The following is a 16212-nucleotide window of genomic DNA, read 5'->3' on the forward strand; positions in this document are numbered from 1 at the left end:
AGCACTCAGTGAAGTCAGCCAGTTATCAGTGTGACCAGCGTCTGGTAACGAGGCCGAGCAGATGCTCTGTGTGGCTCGAGCATCCAGTAGATCAAGTGACCTCCAGTTACCTGATAGGACACTACTTATAAAATAGTTTCCACACTGGCACTCTATTTTTGAAAAAATGCTCAGTCATGAAAGGTGCAGCAAGCTGTTGATATCAAGAAATGTTGACTTCAGCTGTCTCCAACATAAACAACGTTCACCTCATTAACTGTCATCCCAGCAGTCAGGGCAGCCTTTCTCCAAGAGTTAAAAGCTGAGGACATTCCTAAATGAATTTGTATTTGTGAATTTAAAGGCCCTCCCACTAATTTATCTTGTCCTCGACAGATATTGAGACCGATTCGGTGCACAGTTTTTCTTCTTCCCAGCCGTGTTGGGCTTGAAAGTGAATTTGTGCCTGTAACTGCCGTCCCCATAGGCCTGGTCTGGGCCTGGGGGTCAGTGACACCCCCTCGATCCCCTGGCCCCTGCCATCATCAATCATAGGCTGCCATCGGCCTGTCATGGGGCTCTCTGTTTGCCCAGAGATGGCAAGATCTCTTTTCAAATGCAATACGATTTTTTTCTTTTCCTCTTGAAGATTTGGAAAGACCCCCCTACAGCAAACACATCAGCACAGGCGGGGGGGGGAAGTAAGTGAAGTCACAAGTTTTAGTGGCAGTCCTGAACTAGTGCATAAAGTGACTTATGAATAATGCCTACATATGAACAAACACTAAAAGGACAAAAAATATAATAAATCTAACAAATAGTCATTTCATGGTTTAAACTGGCAAATGGATGGCAAATTCTGACAGCAGTGCAGGGTCGGAGAATGTGATCTACACTAACCTACTGCCCAGCAGCCCCTGAGATCAGTATAACCTGCCCCAGTGAGTGGCCTACCAAGTGGTGTCATGTGACAAGAGTGTTTAGGTTCTGTGCTGCATTGTATGTCACGACAGGCTGAATGAAAAGAGGGAAAATACAAATGCTTTCGTTAATCTTGATTTCATGGGGTTTTTTTTAGTTTTTTTTAAAGAAACCGTAACCAGGCTATGGTCACTTCCACAAAATGTTCAAACAAGAAAGGCTGCCACATCGAACTTTATCTGGAAAATGAGCATTGACAGAGAGCGGAGTGAGGGGGAAAAAAAGGCTTGACAGTCATGCTATCAACTTAGCTTTGTGTGGGCGAGTGACAGCTCCCATTTCAAAGTTCTGATTTCCTGCCGCAGGGACAATGGTGGTGTTATTATCCATTGTGCGCTGACAAATCTCCTGTTTGATTCATCATTTCCAGTGTGTGGAGGGTAGCAATTGATCGCTGTCCAGTCCCACCTCAGCAGTTTTTTTTTCTGTGGGAAAAAAAAGTCTTCTTTTGTTTCAGCATAATTAGCAGGAATACTAATCGGCTGAATAGAGACCTACTTGAGAAGTGGTTCTAAAGAAGGAGTCGGGCCTTCGATCGCAACTCCACTAAATTTCCAGGATGCCATTGGTGGTGGTGGTGGTGGTTAAGAGAGTTCACTGAATTTCCTTCCTAGCCTTGAACTCCATAGCTAAACTCTGACACATAAGATTAAAAAGCAAAGACCAACACTGTGTACCCAGGATGTGGAAATGTTTGTGGTGATACAAGTGAACAAACATGGAGATATTTTCGCTATTCGTTATTTATACATCAAATGCACTTTGTTTTGATGACCTGCATGGACCAGAAGGAGGGCAGAGTTCACTGTTGTGTAGCCCAAAGCAGATTTCATCAAGTTCCCGCTAATGTGTAGAAGTATGCTCTTGATGTCATGTAATTTCGTTGTTTTTCACTCCCCTGTGTCTATTTTTGACACATGCCACCCTTTAAGGAGGATGTCTAACTTCTTTTGTGTTGCCCGGCCGGACATGCGGACCTCCTAGACTTCTTTAGGGTCTGGTGGTGTGTATGTGTTTGTTTGTGTGTGTTTGGGATGTGTGTGTAAGTGTGCATGTGTGTGTATCTGCATACTTCTCTCTTAAACAGGGGCATTTTAGAGAGCACTTACTCCAGCTTGTTGCTCTCTGGTAGGTGTTCAATTAGGAGTAGTTTTTTTTTTTTTCTCTCTCTCTCTAACTAACACATGCCGATCAAGCTGGATTTTCTGCTGCGCTGTCTGATCACTCCTTCGTTTCATGGTTTGAAAGGCCAAGCAAACGAGGAGAGCTGTTCTCATTCCATTTGCTTGCATGAAGCGTAGAGAAGGGGATGCATCAGCGGCGAAGCCAAGCGAGCCGATGCCCGCTCTACCGATCGCCAAGCCTCCCCCACCAACACTCCACCCCCCCCCCCCCATCTCTCCTTCAATGCCTCAATTACACATTTTTAGCGCCTGAGCGATTAGCCAGACGATTCCCGCCAGAATTGGCGGAACGTGTTTTTTTCGCCCCGCAATCCGTAATTCCTCATTGTCATAATGATCCATGGACTGATCAGATTGTTTCTGCTGACAAAAGGCCGTGGCCCCCCTTTATTCCGTATATCTCTTTCAGAGAATCACAGAGACAAATATATCACCACAGGTATTGGAAGCACATAAATCTCTTTTTTAAAAGAGCCTTGCTCAGGTTTAGATTCTGCCAGACAAAGGCTTTCGTGGAGCATTCTGTTATTTATTGCCCTAAACTCGTTTAGTTAGCCTTTGTGTATGTAGATAAATAATTGTTTTAAAGATCAACTCCTCGGCCACACATTATGAAGAGAATTGTTGCAAAAGTGGTTTCAGGAGAGGCTCAGGCAAGGAATCGTCAGTTTTCCTTCTTTATTCAGTTAGCCCTTAAATTAGAAAGGAATCTAATTAGCGTTGGGAACAGATATGATCAATTGGGCAACCACAAAGCCCTCTGCTTCTCCCATGATTCAAGTGGCCTGTACATTTATTTCTGTCAGTGAACAAAAAAAACACACTTTGCCTCCACTGAATACACTAATTGGAATCAGATTATCGGAGCATGTCTTAGAAATGCATATAGTCATAAATGAAAACCATTTGTGTAACGTGAGAAAATTTCATGTCTCTTCCTGGAGATGCTCCCAATCTGTTTTCCGACTCTTTCTCGTGTAAGATCAATAGCAGGAGTTGAGGTGATTTATGATATGTGTGACAGGGCTCAAATCTCGTTGTGTTAATCGGACAGTTAATATCCAGGCAGAGACGCTCACAGCTGTTTGTCATTTTGTGTTGACTCTCTCTGGTTAAGGAAGCATGTCGACCGTCTCCACCAGAGCTGATTTTTAACCGGCATTGAAAACTAAACCTGTGCCCCCCCCATCCCCCCCCCCCCCCCCCCCCGCTTCACACACACACACACACACACGCACGCGCACACACACACACACACACACACACACACACACACTATATACAGATACACTATACAGATTTACTTACTTTGCCACTGTGAAATACGGACAGTTTAGTGAGAAGTTCGAAATAGTAATTGATTGTGATGTTACTTTAGATATAATGCCAAGCATTGTGCTGAAGGATGGCGGGGATAAATCTTTTGTTTTAATAGTGTCTCTTAGTCTGTGGAGTGGGGGAGACAGAATGAAGCCATAATTACAGGGCTTAATTGATGTGTTTTTACCGTCTCGGACGAATCCTCTGCTCTCTCCTTCCTTCTTTACTGTGTCGGCTCACACTTGCTGTTGTTTGCACTATATTTCTACGGCTATTGATTGCTATTATGGTAAATCCGATGGGCACAATGGAACTCTATCAGCAAAATGCAGGTTAATTATCTCGAGGTCAGCTCGACTCGGAGTCTCACAAAGGGCCGGCACTTTGCACTTTACGGTGCACATTAAATCGCAAGGGCAAATCATTTCTCAGGCTTCTTATGCTGTGAATTAAGAGGCATGAAAAAAAGATAACTAATTTGGATTGCCTCTACAGGCCCTTCTTATTAGCTGGGTTTTTTTTTGTTCTGTCTTGTTTTTTGATTGTCTGTTTTATTGGTTATTTGTTTTTGTCCTAGCAACAATGACAGCGACAGAGTGTTTAACTTTAATTATTTAATTTTAATTATTTTTTTTCAACAAATACTTAATGTGTTTGTCACTGATGCAAAATAGCATCTGATCATCAGCATATATCAGTGTCAATATCATAAAATCGGACATTCAAGCTTCATGTGTGCCACATGTGCGCTACATTTCAAAAGCATATCCATAATGTCTGACCTGAATCAGCACATAAGCTGTGTGTGTGTGTGTGTGAAAGTAATATTTGTTTTGATCGAAGCAGGATGCTGTCAGATGTTTTACTTATTGCTGATAGATTGGCCTTATGAGTGCGGGAGAAACTAATTGCATTGATTGCGGATATTGTGTTTGGGTCTGCAGGGACTCCAGTGAATCGGATTCCTATCATGGCCAAGCAGGTGTTGGACCTCTACACTCTCTACAAGCTCGTGACAGAAAAAGGCGGCTTAGTGGAAGTCATCAATAAGAAAATCTGGCGCGAGATCACCAAAGGCCTCAACCTTCCTACCTCCATCACCAGTGCAGCTTTTACACTCAGAACACAGTGAGTAGACCCAGCATGGCCTGCCTGCACTCACTAACATGCCTGAACACCAACAGTCACAACGCTGTTTTTGTGGCTTTTTTTTCTCTGACAATTTCTTTCATTCATTTTGTTTTTCTCTTTATTTTATCAAGATGTTATATGTTATCAAACATGTATTAATAGGATAAAATGCGTACAGAGCCAACACGGGCATTAATGCTAAATGATAAATCACATCTCATCATTACACATAGTTAAACGGCTGCTCTGCAAAACAAACACTTCATCATTCATTTTATACCACTCCCTTACTGAACACATAACTATTATTTTGCTATCAGCCCCAGAGTAGTGCTTACATGGAGGTCACTCTTAGTTGAGGGATGCATGGGATAATTATGGGCTTGGGAGGCAGTGATAGCGTGCATCGGCCTAATGTGTGCAGAAGGGATTTAAGCCTGTTTGCACAGGCTTGCTCTCAAGACCATCATTTCAGGCAATTATGCCAATCCCCCCTGCTCCCCACCAAGGCAAATCCAAATTCATATTTGACCCCAGACAGCTAAAAGCAAACACAGTGGCCGACAGGCTAACCCCCTATCTGTCTCAGATGATTCAGGCATCATGAACTCATAGCATTTTTAGGCTTTAGGCATTAGGCTTTAGACTCCAGTGACTGTATGTTTTTAGACAGCAGCAACTCTCTGTTTTCTCCTGTCATTAATTTGTTTGTGTGGTTATTACGAAATCTTAGGCGTGTCGCATACTGCATTGCAAAAGCGTATTCTGAATACTATTGCATATGTTCTTAGCAGTATGAGTGGAGTAATAGAAAAACATTAATTATTAACATAAAGTGATGTTTAAACTGAGAAGTGTAGACTTTACACATGGGGTAAAAATCCTCTTGATTTTATTTATTTATTTATTTTTAATACAGTACAAATAAGTAATACAAATGTAGTACAGTGCAGTATGGTGTCTAGACCGTACATCATTCTCTATGTGTGTGTGTGTGTGTTTCCCGCAGGTATATGAAGTACCTCTATCCCTACGAATGTGAAAAGCGGGGTCTCAGCTCCCCTGGGGAGCTCCAGGCAGCTATCGACAGCAACCGCCGCGAGGGCCGCCGCCAGAGCTACGGATCGGCCCTCTTCAACTACTCGCCCGTGGGCACCCCCACCCTCATGGCCTCGCCCAAACTCCAGATGCCCCACATCACCATGTCCACCCCCAACGGAGCCCACCTCGCCCATGCCATCAAGAAAGGTGAGAGGAGGCTACTGCTGCTGACCGCAACCCACCTACGAGTTTATAGTGCCCTGCTCTGTTTTTTATCACATCTCTTGGAAACCCAAACAAGAAGCGTTATAGGCTAGCTCTCTCAGAAGACCGCCATAAGTCTGCCCTTTGGTGGACAATGCACTAGCTACTAGCTGCGTTCAGACCTGATCACTGTCCTCCACAGTGCATGCGGATCTTTGTTAAACGGAGGTGCGACCCTTCGGTAGATTCAGATGTAATGCTAACATGCGGACATTGGCCGGGTTTCCCAAAATCTTAAGTCCTAAGAACTTCTTAGGAGTGTTCTTAGAACATTCTTACAACGCTCCTAAGAAGTTCTTAGCACTTAAGAGCTTCTTAACAATTTTGGGAAACCCGGCCATTATGTGTGAACAACACATAATGACAGAATTTTCACATGTTCTTTGCATCGTTCAAACACGGGCTCATTTACATATTGTCTGTCAGAAATACTACGAGGGAAGAAGTGCAAGAGCCAGCTAAGTTCAGAGTTCCAAATGTCCGGTTATGTTGTTCGGATACATGGCCCAACCGCTTGACATCCGCAGAACATGCAGACTCTATGTCTGAAAGTAGCTATTGTCTTTTAGGATGACTTAAGTACATGTTTTATAGTATGGTAGTACAGATTAAAGAGGATCATGACCATTTTCTTTTAGAAATGTCAGAATGCTACACATTACTTCTACATTATGATTGCATTATGGACACGATAAAAGTAGCACCAGGATTTTAAAAAAAGGAAAGAGTCACGACGCTGTTACCCAATAGCTCAGCCCCCTCTCTGCTCGATTATGGCACTGAAGTGTGTGGGCAGCATGGTGACCACTGCACGGCTGCCGAGAGGAAACATCTTGCAGGACTTCCTCAAATCCGCCCCTGCCAGTTTCCTTATCACATCTAAGAGAAGAATGCTACACAAAAGACTCTGGGACTCCTCACTACCAAATAATACGTCCGCGAGGCAAAAAAAAAAACAGATTCTTTGATGGCAGCGGACTTCTTATTTGGGCCTCGAGTGACCACCCTCAAGGCCGCGCGGTCTCCTTTTGTTAATGCAGATAGCGGCGCAAGATGAAATAGCCAGACACAGCAATGCATCGTGGGTAGCGCTGAGTTTTAAAAACAGCACTTGCAGAGGAGGACAATGAACAGAGCGCTGCTGAGAAGTCTTAAAGTAGGATACTTGTGCATGTGTGTTTATGAGCAACTCATCACATGCACATCTCTTTAATTAGAATTTCACCTCTTCCCCAACCACGCAAAGACAACATTTTAGCAGAAATGCTAAAATAGTATTCACACTATTCATGCTATAGTACTACAGTATTCATACAATTTTATACTATTTAAAATACTTATTCCGTATTAAATTAAGTAACATTTGTGTCTTTTAGCAGTTCCATCATTTGTGTCTACGATGCCCTGACATTCCGTGTGTCTAGAGACAACAATAAACACCTCAACAATAAAAACCCCACCTCACACACACCATCTCACCCCCCCCCCCCCCCCTCCCCCATCCCTCCGTCTTCCTGTGTCTCCCCCCACAGAGGAGTCCATGCTCACCAACTGCCTGAGCAGCCGCGTGGGTCTCCCCATGTCCCTGGCCGGTCACCACGGGGCGGCGGTGCAGGCGGTGGCGGCCCAGGCCCAGGCGGCGGCGGCCCAAGCGGCGGCGGCGCAGGCGGCGGCGGCGGTGCAGGCGGCGGCGCTGGAGCAGCTGCGGGAGAAGCTGGAGTCGGGCGAGCCGCCGGAGAAGAAGATGATGCTGATGGCCGAGGAGCAGCAGCGCCTCATGCAGCACGCGCTGCAGCAGAACCTGCTCGCCATGGCCTCCCAGCTGCCCATGAACATCAAGCTCAACAACAGAGGTGGGTGACACGCAGGCGCGCGTACGCACACACACACACACACACACACACACACACACACACACACACACACACACGCGCACACACACACACACACACACACACACGCATACACGCACGCACGCACGTACACACACACATGCACACACACACGCACACATACACGCATGCGCACACACACACACACACACGCGCGCACGCACGCACGCACGCACGCACGCACACATACAGTACACATACACTTATGCAGCCTTCATATTAGCACTGCTCTGCGATTCGCGATAAATCTCCCAGTGGATGTCGTACTGCATCGCTGAAAGCTCTGGAAGTTAAAGAAGAAGAAAAAAAAAGAAAAACGGCAGAGAAACTCGAAAGATTGATTTTTATTAGTGTCCAAGATGCCAGTCCTTCATGCCATCTTGTCTTATGGCTACAAGGAAAAGGATATATCTATAATGCCATTATTAAGATTATATCTATAATTCCATTATTGTTAAGGAGCTAAAAGCTGATCTAATGCAGTACGTATATACACACACATATATGTTTTTCCCCAAAAGTGTTATACTGTATTTATGATACATTAATTATGTATTTCCATCTATTTCATTTGATATACATTTATTGTGTTTATGGTGTTATGCAAAAAAATGAAAAAATTATAATCAAAATGAATGTTTTATGTTGCAAGGATATTAGCTGTTTTAAACAGTGTGCCTTAATTTGGAATTGAAAACAAAAAACAGCCTCAAAGCAAAGTAATCCTTTTTTAAAACACTTCATCCACAGGCTTAAATTGACTCAGGGTTAGTTTTCATGGAGAAGTATTTAGCTACTTAGAGGTGTGATTTATGGCTAGTTATGGAGTATTATCCGCGCCTGCCTGCCACGCTGAAGGTATGAAGAAATACAGCCCGCCCGGCCGGCCGCGCTTCAAACACATCATGAGTAAAAATGCCTCCATCTGACTCACGACTCATTGGTCATGTGAGATGGTCATGGCTCCAGCGCACCTGGCCACAGACAAGCAATAAGTCATTCATTACTTAATCACAGATCCCATGAACAGAGCCTGGGGGGGCTAACTGTGTATGCACTAGGCCCTTTTTTTTCCCCCTCTGCGTGACCGTATTGTATCTGTCATAATAACGGCCTTCGGCGGCTACATATCTTCCAAAATGGAGTGTAATTCTACAGTGCTGTCTGTTGCTTTTGGGGTTGGCATCTAGTCTGTAATTTACAGATTACATCAAATACTATTATTTGTCAGTGCGAGGCAGGCTGTGATTGCAGTCAATGTTGTCTAAAAATGAGACTGCAAAATCGTTAAACTCTCTGGTTGACGTCAATTGCATACGGTACTGCCAAAAGAAAATATCTGAAATATAGTATTAGAGGGAGGTTGCACACCAAATAGTGAAAGTGGAAAAAAAATCTTTCTTTTTAAGGTATAGACAATTTATTTCAATTTAAGTCGATTTGAATTCCTTCAGAATTCCTTGAAAGGTCATTTGCTCTATCCATTTGTTAGATTATTTTGTTAACATAACTGTAAAATGTTGTAAAAATGTTCAGTGGCAGTGTGCCAAAATACAGTCCTCTTTACAACAGATTACAAATGGTGGCTGCATCTTTTGACAGTTGTTTTTTTTTTCCCTCTTCCCCTTTTTGCTCCAAAACTCTTTAATAAACTGCTCCTTATCCTGTCACTCTTGAGTTATCACCAATATTCTGTGGCGCGCTCCTCCTTGCTTCTTGTGTTCCTTTTATAAATGCTCATATTGAGTTTTTCTCTCTCTCGCTCTCTGGCTTCTCTCCTGACAGATGATAGACAAGAGACCGCATTGAACCTGTCTACCAACGGCATTAGCAGCATCAACATGTCAATAGAAATAAATGGAGTTGTCTACACAGGTAAATAGAGGGCCGTTTGCTGATGTAATTGGAGGAAGGAAATTCAATAAGTTATAGCAGCACCCCTGCGCTTAGTCCTCCACGCAATTTGATGTCTTTGCTATAAAATCCATGGTAATGAAGTGGCCGCCCAATGGAGTTAAAAAAGTTAAATATCTCAGAATTGGGCCCGGCGCTTCAAGGTCGATGAGGCTTATTGTCTTACGTGCCCGAACGGAAGGGCCGGCTGTTTTTTTGCCGTTGGCTACAGTATGCCAGTGCCTGGGAGCCGATGGCTGTAATTACCTTCGGCTCGGCAATTGGAAGTTTTGTCTCGTAAGCTGGCTGGTAACTTTCCCCCGGTAAAGAGCCACTGTGAAGTGGTCAGGCCCTTGTGGCTGAAAGCCAGCACTAAAACCTCTCTAAATCCCCCTGGAGGCATCGTGGCAATGGGGGATCCAGTTGATCCACCCAAAGGTTAATAGCAGGTCTGGTAACCTGGCAACTAGCTATTTTTCCAGCCTCCCCTGGATATTACTGTAAAGACATCAACACAGCTGCTACTTTCATTTAATTTAGGACACTTTAAATGTAATTATTATTATAAATCTAAATGTAACCACATCCTTTTTGCATGCTGTGCACTACTGTTATTGTACTCTAAACAAAATTGTGTTTTTTTTGTCTGTTCGTGTGTGTGTGTGTGTGTGTGTGTGCGTGTGTGTGTGTGTGTGTGTGTGTGTGTGTGTGTGTGTGTGTGTGTGCTCGCTCGCTGGGCTCAGGGGTCCTGTTTGCCCGTAAGCCCTCCATGCCCGTGATCCCTGGGAGTCACCGAGGCAACCACCACCACATCGCTCAGGGAAAGTCCAGCCCGGGGTTGTCCACGCACATCCAGCCGTCCTCGTCCGCCTCCTCCACCTCGTCCTCCGCACACGGCAACGCGTCCCCCTGAGCAAGAGCAACCCCCGCCCTCACCCCCACCCCCACCGCCCAGCCCCAGACTGACCGGTCTGGCCCAGTCCTGCTCCCCACCTGTCCCCTCTCCTCACCTCTGCCTCCTCCCTCGCAAAGACTCAGAGCAAAGCCGAGAACAGAAGATAGATCATAAACATGCATTTATCCAATTTTATTTTGTTGTTTTTGAAGGTGGCTTTCTTCTCTTTTATATAAAAAAGTCCATCGTTCAAAAATGACAAGATTGAATGTTTATTTAAAAAAAAAAAAAATCAAAAGATCTATCTAACAATAAAAAAAAGGATACATGTACATACATTGAAACCGAGAGAATACATATTGTCCAACTCCATTCAACTCTGAGCAACAGCTGCTGCATTGCTTAGTGGGGGCGTGTTGGGTCAGTAATAACACGTATGAAGTGAGTATGTTTCCTCTCTCAAGAATCGCACTGTTCTGTGGGGAGAAGCTTTATCGTGTGGTTGTGCCACAGTCACCCGGGACAGTGCAATGACTGTGGAAATGACAATGGCACAATTCTCTGGTGACAAATATCTGGGGAGGGAGGTTTTTATTTCCTTGTTCTCTACTGGCTTTGTTATTCTTCTGTTGTGCTCTGGAATCTCATACTGTCAGCCTTGGCGTTCTCATTTCACATTTCTAAAACAGGTTAGACGTGCATTTGCACCAAAATCACTGAGTCCCTCAGAACTTGCAGCTTATACCAAAGAAGACTAGAATGCCATCGACAAGGTAGCCACGCTCAGCATGGTCGTGGACTTGAAATAAATGTAGAAACGCACAGTTTTTTTTTTCTCTCAAAGCACTGCAGTAACTTAGAACAAGCCACTGAAGAATCAGAAGTCGACGGTAGTTCTGAGTGACAAAACGAGTGGTTTTGTACTTTCAAGAAAAAAAAAAAGAATGATAATAATAATAATTGTAGATGTAGGCAAAGCACATCCCACTGAAACGAGGGAGGGACAACCTTTTTAGCAGTCAGGGAGATGTACTTATCAATGCTTGTTTTCTTTTCTTTGTAAAGGAAAATATCTAAGTGATGTACACTCTGCCGTGGTGAACATGTCCAAATCAATCAAATGTCATGTCCACGTGTTCAGTGGGACAATCAGTGGATCACACTGGTATTTAATACATGCAAGTCTTTTTTTAAATGTTTTATTGTAATGTAAAGGTTGTGGCAACTTAAATATAGGAAGCCAGCAACATTGCTTCATGATGGATTGTGGTCAGAGCTTGCAACAATGTACACGCCAAGATTTTTTTTTCTTCATCTTGGCTTCATGGAGATGGCTCTTTCCATCAATGTAGACTTTTTATTACAAAAGTGACTTTCCACCTCCACCTAAATGATTTGTCGTTGAGCTTCTGTTGTTTCCCGCTGGGTGTACTGTACCATGGTTCTCTGAATCCATTTAGCCACATGCAAAACAAAAACAAAATAACATTGGCTCTTCTGGTTTTGAGAGCCTGAGAGTAAAGTCATGCCAAAAAGGTCATGTTTTATATATATATATATATATATGATGGCCATGGACACCCCTATGGTTAAATGAAATGATTGAGCACTTCAGTACATTTCTCATGAAATTAACTAGATATAGGATTCCTGGGAGGTACAGAAAGCAAGATGGGGGGGAATCATCATTTTGGATTTGAGGATTGCTGAAGAAGTAGCTATTGGCTTTATTGTGAATAGAATCCCGTTTTCATTTTTTGTTTAAAAATAATGCACTTGCATTTGACTTATATCTCTATCTCTCTTTCTCAATCTCTCTTTTTCTATGCATCTCACTCCTCTACAGTCTCTCTCTACAGTCTCTCTCTATCTCCACATATATATATATATATATTTCTCTCCAAAGTTTTATTTTTCTCACTCTTACCATTGCTTCAGAAATACGTTCTCTGTTGTTAAGGGAAATGGGAAACTGTTTGATTATATTCTGTGTGTTAATCTTTTTTTAAAAGTCTATTAAGCATATGATTTCAAATTTTATTTATTTTGCTCTTTTTTTATTTCATGTTTTATCTTGGGGCTGTAACAATGCATTCAGCTACACCACTTTGCTTTTGGCCCTTTTTAAGTCCTTTGAAATACAGCCAGATACCTCACAAACCTGTACATACATAATAGATATGAATACAAATATACCTCATATTTCACTTCTATTCTTTTTATTGTGAAGCCACTTGAAAGAAAAATCAATATTTTTGTTTCAACAGATCACTGGATTTTTTTTCTCATATTTTGTATTGTTATACCAAGAAGGGAATATTTTATTAACAGACATCTACCTCATTTGTTCTAGACTGTGCCAACAAACATGACCATAATCGCCAGTTTTTAAGTATAGCCTTTTGGCCCATACAAAGATTATTTGCTTGAACATATGTACTGAGATGAAAAAAAAGAAGTTGGTGGACCACACAGGGCACGAGGCAATGTATTCATGTGTACATTGCTTCCTCACTTTTCTTTTTTGAAAATGGCATTATATATTGTTTGGGAGAAATGCCAGAAGGATTATATTTCTTGTACATGGCTATCTGTTCATTGCTGTTTAATGTTGATATCCAGTTAGGTGAGTGTATCGCACATTTGATTGATAAATGTACAGTTTGAAGTAATGTTATACACGATACCCATACCATCCCTGTCCCAACAGGCAGTCACCACTGGAGCGTACAGTGTTTTCAGGCGTGTCTGTATGTTACTGATGTGTGTATGGTTGGTAAATCTCTGATACTCTGTCGATTCCAGTGTTTACTTGTTGAAAGACTTTGAAATTACACATTACAGAGCAGATGTTTTATAATATATGATGATAAGAGTCGGAACTTCTACGTTCAGTTTTTCTCCAGGAGGTTTTGGGAATGATAAGCCCAGCAAAAATCCCATCCAAAACATGCCTCTTCACAATACACTCTGCTGTTTCCTATACCAAAGATTTTGTATTGTACGTTTAGGTCTATTTCCACATGATGTCCTCCACACAGTGCTTTTGTAAGATCGGTGAGACATTCTAGCATTCGCAAAAATGTGTAATGGATAGATAGTCATTACTCTTAAGAATGTCTTTTTCTTAACTGATTAGCCATTGTGCTGGAAAACTCTCTATATAAATAAATTGACCCTTACCTTACCTTAACTCTGTTACCCATTATGAAACAATCACACAGTTCAAAAGAATTGCTGAGGCAGGAATCAGTTGCAAAAATTTAGATTGTAAAGGTAAATCACATAACAAACATTCATTCTGGATACAGGGCCGTATGGATGCACAAATGTCATTTTTTTTATGGCTCACAATCATTGTAGTTGACATATCAGAAATGTGTTTCTTTTTCATTAACACTGGCACAGTCTGGTCTCTCTCACGACTGTTGTTCCCCTCCTTGCTCTCGCATTGACATACCAGAGGTTGATATGTGTTTCGCCAGTCATAGGTTGTTCGTTGACTGTGAAACATGTACAAAGAAATTGCTGAAATTTCTGTTAACCAAAGACAAACTTTAAAAAAAAAAAATCCTTACTCTTACTGGCTTACTATTGACATAAGATGACTGTCAGAAAAGAAAGAAATGTGTTGAAAATAGGATTCACTGAAGAGAAAGACTCAGTTATGTACTTACTGAAATAACATGTTGTTTACTTTGTTTATTTTCTTTTTTTTTTTAGCTGTGCTATGCTATTAGATTGTAGAACTTATTAAGGCTTTTTCGCAGTGTATGAAGCTTAAACATTTCTTTTGTTTCCTTTTGTTCACTTTGGATAAATCCAGTGTATTATGGGAAAGCTGGATTGTGGTGCTCAGGGGTTAAAAACATACAAAAAAACAGGTGAAAGAGATTTTTTTCTTCGTTTTGCCATTGACTCGTAGCATATTTAGAAATAAATTACTGCTTTAAATTGAAGTCTTTTTGTCATTTCTCAGCTCTCAGCACTCAGACTATGTGCAGTTGATCACACACTTTCCTCTTGATTTCCTCTTTGGTGGTACCAACAGACTTTGTTACAAAACCCTTGCATAACTTCTTCATTGGCCCTTTTGCCGGGCAGATAAAGTGCGATGGCTGAAGCAAGACTGAGAAGAATGCCATAAAGGTCCTGAAAGGAAACCACAATTAAATTGGGACACAGACACAGGAAGCGTTTTATTGCCTCGAAATAATTGCACTAAACCAGACAATGGCTAGACATTTCACCATTGTTCATGGACAGGATGTCAGATCAACCATTACGACAGAGGCAGCTTCTCCTCTTTATGTTGATTTGAAATAAATACATTTCCGTGGAGACATTGTACTTTTCCACTGCCACATTTATTGAGTAGATATAGACACATTGACTTAAATTATGATTGAAACAATGGACATCAATAATCAATATGGCTTTCAAGAGATTTGGATGGATTGGGCAGATTTTTCCCGCCTCAAACTCTATAGTGTTCTTCATAAATCTATTCAAACAATTAGATAGTCCATTCAAAACATAAAATAAACTAAATATACTGGTTGCTTATATCTTGCTCACACAAAATGCATCATTGGGACATTCATGTACAGATTTTGTATATGTGTTTACTTATTTACTGCAGGAATATCTAACAGTATGCCTCAGGCCTTTGCATATTTTAAGTGTATTCACAGAAACTTGAAATGCAAGTCTGTACACATTCAATTAAAACGGGATCCCTCCAAATCAAGTTGGGAACAATGGTTTAAAACCTTAAAATGTGCCTTAATGCAAATAAGCTATACCCTCAACCTTAGTTCATTACAGCTGGCATCATTGACTTAATCCACCCCTTGCAGTGACTACATTTCTGATCCTAGATTTTATGCAAAATTCAAGATTTTCTAGTCAGCATTTCCTGTTGGATTAAAGACCCAGCTACATAATCTTGTGCGTCACTTAAACACACTCTATGTGACTGTACTGCTGAAAACCCATCCTGATCTTATGTCATTAATATTTATTTGTTTTACACGGAAAACAGCCAATGGCCAAAAACCTACACACAGGTGCACAACATTAAGGGAAATCAGCAATTAGTTTAAGACACACACACACACAACCACACATAGTTGACGACTTTGCAGTACAAAGGTCAAAGTCCGACTCTGCAAAAGCAGGCAATTAAACTAATGATGCCAGGGTGTGTGCTGCATTAAGCAGCTAAAATGGAGTAAAGATTGGTTAATTAAGGGCTGAGAACCTGATGTAATTAGGACCAGGCAAGATTAGTGGCTTTCAATGGTCTTGCAGGGATTTGCAGGTAATAGAGTTATTATTGGGCCTGGCCAGTGTTACATTACACTTCTGAATAAACAAAAACAAATTAGCAGCGCCGTCCAATAATGGGTTATCTTGTCAGAGGTTGACAGAAATCTATTCCCTATAACACTGTGTTAATTTTATGCACCACTGACAGCCAACCCTCGCAATCAATGGAGCCACTATAAAGTAAGGTGAACCATCAATCTGATTTGAGGAAATGGTGGTGGTGTGTGTGTGTGTGTGTGTGTTGGGGGGGGGGGGGCTTCTCTCCGTGCAGATGTCTTCCTCACTCCTCAGACTCATTCTT

The 16212-nt window shown here is 42.0% G+C and overlaps 1 protein-coding gene across 2 annotated transcripts in view; it reads left to right on the top strand.

The window, feature by feature from the left end:
* Nucleotides 1–14534, top strand: part of arid3c (AT rich interactive domain 3C (BRIGHT-like)) — a 66428-nt gene extending 51894 nt beyond the window's left edge. For both annotated transcript variants that reach the window (XM_062543228.1, XM_062543229.1), the window contains 5 exons: nucleotides 4409–4592; nucleotides 5605–5843; nucleotides 7433–7753; nucleotides 9578–9667; nucleotides 10429–14534. In XM_062543228.1, coding sequence (XP_062399212.1) covers nucleotides 4409–4592; nucleotides 5605–5843; nucleotides 7433–7753; nucleotides 9578–9667; nucleotides 10429–10598 — 1004 coding nt within the window. In that variant the 3' untranslated portion in view covers nucleotides 10599–14534. The remainder of the gene's footprint in view (nucleotides 1–4408; nucleotides 4593–5604; nucleotides 5844–7432; nucleotides 7754–9577; nucleotides 9668–10428) is intronic.
* The last annotated feature ends 1678 nt before the right edge of the window (nucleotides 14535–16212 follow it).

Source organism: Sardina pilchardus, chromosome 8 (assembly GCF_963854185.1).
Source record: "Sardina pilchardus chromosome 8, fSarPil1.1, whole genome shotgun sequence".
In the NCBI taxonomy this organism is placed as follows: domain Eukaryota; kingdom Metazoa; phylum Chordata; class Actinopteri; order Clupeiformes; family Clupeidae; genus Sardina; species Sardina pilchardus.